We start from the raw sequence: 4,905 nt of genomic DNA on the forward strand, positions 1-4,905 counted from the left end.
TTGAAAGTAGTTCATCTTCAAAATTTTTGATTAATTTAGTCTTTCACTTTTAAAAATACGTGAATTTAGTTCTATTAACCAAATTTTGTTAGGTTGATATGACATTTTCAACGTATTTCATGATAGTATTTGAATTGTTTAGACCGTTTGACACATTTTTGTTTCAATATTAACTCAAATATTAAAATACATTTAAAATGTCAAATAAACCTAACAAAAGTTGGTAAGAAGGACTAAATCCACACATTTCTAAAGATGAAATACTAAATTGATATAAAGTTTCAAAGAAAAACTAATTTCAAAATTGACTTAAACTTGAGAGAGCAAAATCATATTTAATCTTATTTTCTCCGACTGCAAATTAACTGTTCTATCATTTTCATGTTTTGAATACATTTTTATGATGATGAACTTGTCCATTCTAATGATATTCATTAAGTTGCAAAAAATGATTAAAAATTATAAGTATGTTAAAAATTTAAACATAAAAGTTATAAATAACTAAAAGCTAAATAACCAAATTATGAAAAATAATTACATGTCAATTGCCAAATTTCTAACATGTAGGAATTAAAATTTAAATTAAGCTAAAATAATATTTCTCTTCTAAGTTTCTTATCTAAAATCCTGTAAGGAGTGAGTCAGTTCAAAACGTGTTTGTTTTATTAATTTAAACTTCTAATATATTTAACTCTCAAAACATATAAAGCCCGTTATATTTAAAAAATAAATAAATCCTTTTCTACAGCATTGAATCATATAAGTCTCGCAATTTAAACGTTAAACGTATGTAAATATTAAAATTTATATTACACAACTGTTTTCGGTTTCATTAAACTAACAAAATTAAAATGAATTTTTAAAATATATAAAATAAGTGAAAAAAAACGTATTTTTAATTATTGATTAAGTTTGTAACAATTTTTGTTTAAAACGTTATAATTTTAAATGATGACGCGTAACGGAATTTTATATGTTTATTAATTAAAATATATTATTTAGAGATAAAAGTTTAAAACATTTTTTAAGTTTAAATACTATTTTATTCTTATTTTGGTCCGTTTATTCAATTTGAACCATTTTTTGTTTGTGTTTATTTTGGTTTTTGTTTTGCTAAGTTATATTCAATTTGGTTGATTTTGTTGAAGTTGTTTAACTTGATAACAACAAAGTCTACAAGTTGGTATTATTTGTATTGATTTAGTTATGATTGTTTGTGTTTTATTTCCATAAGTCTTTACTTTAACTATGTTCAATTTAGTCTCACTTAGAAATATAAAAAAAAAAATCCGAATATGTGAGTATATGGGAATAAAACTCGCAATGAGTAAAAAATTGATATTGTAAATGGATACGAGTAATTTTTATATCCGTATGAGCGGATACGAGTATTATAGTATCTGTACTCCTCGTGAATATCCGTACTTTCATACTCGTTATATTCTCATTTAAATTTTAAAAAAAACATGATTAAACCATTAAAACATTAATTATGAATGAGTTAATTTTTATAAATTAGTTTAAAAAAATGTTTATATTTTTTGTAATCTGTCATTCAATACTATTCAACTAGGTTATTTGCATGATTTGAAATTTATAAATGTGATGCATTATATTTTGATTTGAAGTTATGGTTAAATTATGTTGTTAAATATTAAATTTTTCTGTTGTAAATATGCATAGATACTCATAAATATTCGTTGATATTATAAAACATGTAAGTACCCACATAACAAATATTCGCATAAATATAAATACGGGTACGAAATAAATATTTATCTCACAGATAAAGTACAAAAGAGCTACTACTAATAGCCTTGACATTTCTAATTTCACCCCTACTGATCTATCCTTAATATATGGTTATCAATTTAAACAATATCAACTACTACAAAATTAAATATAATCTAACAAACCAGGAATGATATTGAACATACAAAAAAGAGAGATAAACTTAAACAAACTGGACTAAAATAACATCAAAATAGCATTTAAACCGACTTATATCTAATATTTTTTGCGGAAGAAACCATATTATTTTTACTTCTTGTTTATTGTTACTCACGAATAAATTTTAATTTTAATTTCTTTCTTCCCTGAAACGATGATTAATATTAATTAATTAAAGATTACAAATTCTGGGGTTTCAGCGTAACCTTATTCGGAGCTGGGTTTGTTTTTGGCCATTGATATTTGATTCCTCTCTCTCACACACACTCTCTCTCTCTCTCTCCCTCTCGTCTTTCTCTTTCTCTTTCTTTCTCTCGCAAAAACCGTATCAGCAATGTCTGGGGAATCAGCCAGCGCTATTCCAAAGGGTCAAGTAAGATTCAAACTCTATCACCATCCTTTTCGATTCGTTCAGAGGAACCACGTTCTGATCTTTTCATTTGTTTTTTTCTTTCTTCTTAATTAGGTTGATCTCTTAGACTTCATAGACTGGTCTGGGGTTGAATGTCTCAATCAAAGTTCCACCCACTCTCTCTCCAATGCTATCAAACAGGTTCGTTAGGTTTCCTTTCTCGTCTTTCTCCCCCTGTTCCTCTTCCTCCATTCTTTATTGTTTTCAATTTATTTCTTTTTCTCTTTATCATATGCAAGTTTTATGCTTTTTCAAAAGGGTCCTTGTTAGTGAAAAGAAGGGTTTTTGGGTTGCCTGCCTTATCTTACTGTGTTTGTTAATAAACAGGGTTATAGAGAAGATGAGGGTTTGCATCTGGAGAGTGATGCAGATGAACAGCTTTTGCTCTATATTCCTTTCACACAAGTTATTAAACTCTACTCCATTGTTATCAAAGGTCCTGAAGATGAAGGTAACACGTTCATAAACTTCAAACTATGTCATTCATTGAATTGAAGACATGGACCCTAAAACTTTTCCTCAGGACTCTGAAATATGCTTTCCTCTCATAGTGGCCAGTGCTTGATAGATTAGATTTAGTCAATTCATGTTAGTTGAGATTTAAATATTGCTCAATAAGATGCCCCTATATATCTGTACTTCTGTTAGGGAACTTGTAGTATATTTTCTGAATTGAGATATGCTAGGGATGATTATTTAGCTTGTATATATGATCTTCACTGATTGCTACTGCACTTTTTTTTTTTAAATTTTGTCGTGGTTATAATTGGATTGCATTGTCGTCTTTTAGGCCCCAAGACAGTGAAGTTATTTTCTAACAAGGAGCATATGGGATTTAGGTATAGTTTTTTTCTTTTTTTTTTCTGCAAATCTCTGTGTCATAGCAATTTTTTCATGTGATTCAATTAGTTGCTGATTATTTGTTAACGACAGTAATGTCAATGATTTTCCACCAAGTGATGTGGCAAATTTGTCGGAAGAAAACCTTAAGGTAGTTATTCTGTGACTCTTTCTAAGTTCATGATGTTTGCCCTAAAGCAATTTGAAGCTTTCTTTTCCCACACATGTATCTTTAACGTAAAGATTATTCCATTGTCTCTGACAGGGGAAACCAGTACTTTTAAAGTATGTCAAATTCCAAAATGTTCGTAGGTATGCTATTTTCCTGGATTCCTTCCTTTTGAGACGTGCCTCTTGTTTAATCTAATTGACAGAATTGTCCGCTAATTTATATTAATTACTTGATCAGCTTGACAATTTTTATTGAGGACAACCAAACAGGATCAGAGATCACAAAAGTTCAGAAGATTGTGCTACATGGTTCAACGTAAGCTATAAACCATCCTTCTATCAAGTTTGATTACCCATCCTTTCTCATCTACAGCTTTTGGTTTTTTCTGCTATTAGTTCAGAACTATCAAATTTCTTAGTAATTATTTGTTTTGCCTGTTCCCGTAATTTGATTGTGATTTCTCTTATTCATTTTACATCCAGCTATTATATTTAGCATCATCATTGTTAATTGATTTCTGGCAGAAGCAACAATAAGAACTCTACTGGATCCAGATATTCATTTACTTTTAGTTTCAAGTTTTTATCCAAGAAATTACCGTGTCATGCTGTGTTAGAAGCATTTGTGATTTTGGAATCGACCACTTAATTGACTTGAATGTGGATTATACCTTTTTTCGTAGTTTGCAATCTTATATGCTTCTCAAGGGAATGCATTCTGGCTATTTAAAAGTATTGATTTATTATTTTCTGATATTTTACTGTCAATGCAGCGTTGAAACAACGGACATGAAGGGTTTGAAGAAGATTGAGGATCATTAATCCTCGAGGAGATTCAAGTTTTCTCCCAATCCTCCCTTAGAAATTTTGATTGGAAATGTTGTGTTAACTTCGTGAATGATGGTTTATGACTTCTAATGTCTAACTCATTTCAAATAAAACTGATGCAAACTATATCCATATGATTGTGACAATTTGTGTTTGGAAGCAAACATTTAAAGCTGCATGGTTATTTGTTGTGTCTTTGAAACATGAAACTTGGTCGAGGTTAGAATTGCCTTGAACGACTGGATCTGGAAGGAGCTAAACTGCGTTGAAGGTGGCATCCTAATCAGTCATTTAAATCATCACCCTTTACCTGCACCAAACAGGAACATGCCTGTGTTTTCTGTTCACCCTTGTACCATTATTCTATATCAGAATCACTTCAAATAACGGAAGAGTTCTGAATAGTAGGTGGCTCATGTGGCCAATTATCAATATTTGTGACTATATCCTCGCCTGTTATTCATTTTGCAATACAAGTTTTCAATCAGTATTTTTCATAAACCTTGTTGCCAAAGTTGTGTAGTCTCTATTGGCAAAATCAGAATAGCTTAGAAACTGCACTAAGCTGGTTTAACAGGTGCCAGGTTATCTATCTCAATACAATACATCGATTGTGTTGCTTGTAACTGTTTTTTAACCTTCTTAATTTAATATTTAAGTGTCTGTTTCCTAAACAGAAACTTCGCGAGTTTTTTTTAATTGTA

At 29.8% G+C, this 4,905-nt stretch overlaps 1 protein-coding gene across 1 annotated transcript; it reads left to right on the top strand.

The window, feature by feature from the left end:
* Window positions 1-2,130: 2,130 nt before the first annotated feature.
* On the top strand, window positions 2,131-4,702 carry LOC114190027 (PITH domain protein (DUF1000)). Its single transcript, XM_028078775.2, has 8 exons — window positions 2,131-2,323; window positions 2,417-2,503; window positions 2,690-2,813; window positions 3,153-3,201; window positions 3,296-3,353; window positions 3,468-3,514; window positions 3,612-3,689; window positions 4,147-4,702. Exons 1-8 carry the CDS (start codon window positions 2,285-2,287, stop codon window positions 4,193-4,195), a joined length of 531 nt encoding a protein of 176 aa, XP_027934576.1. The 5' UTR covers window positions 2,131-2,284; the 3' UTR covers window positions 4,196-4,702.
* The last annotated feature ends 203 nt before the right edge of the window (window positions 4,703-4,905 follow it).

The sequence above is a fragment of the Vigna unguiculata genome, chromosome 7 (assembly GCF_037176805.1).
Source record: "Vigna unguiculata cultivar grain cowpea cultivar isolate G323 ecotype 2 chromosome 7, ASM3717680v1, whole genome shotgun sequence".
Taxonomy (NCBI): Eukaryota; Viridiplantae; Streptophyta; class Magnoliopsida; order Fabales; family Fabaceae; genus Vigna; species Vigna unguiculata.

What these genes read in the sequence shown, in the direction of transcription:
- LOC114190027 (XM_028078775.2), top strand. Translation starts at nt 2,285, where the DNA reads ATGTCTGGGGAATCAGCCAGCGCTATTCCAAAGGGTCAA. An exon ending in TCTCCAATGCTATCAAACAG is followed by an intron (nt 2,504 to 2,689) that starts GTTCGTTAGGTT and finishes GTTAATAAACAG; the next exon opens with GGTTATAGAGAAGATGAGGG. An exon ending in TGTCGGAAGAAAACCTTAAG is followed by an intron (nt 3,354 to 3,467) that starts GTAGTTATTCTG and finishes TGTCTCTGACAG; the next exon opens with GGGAAACCAGTACTTTTAAA.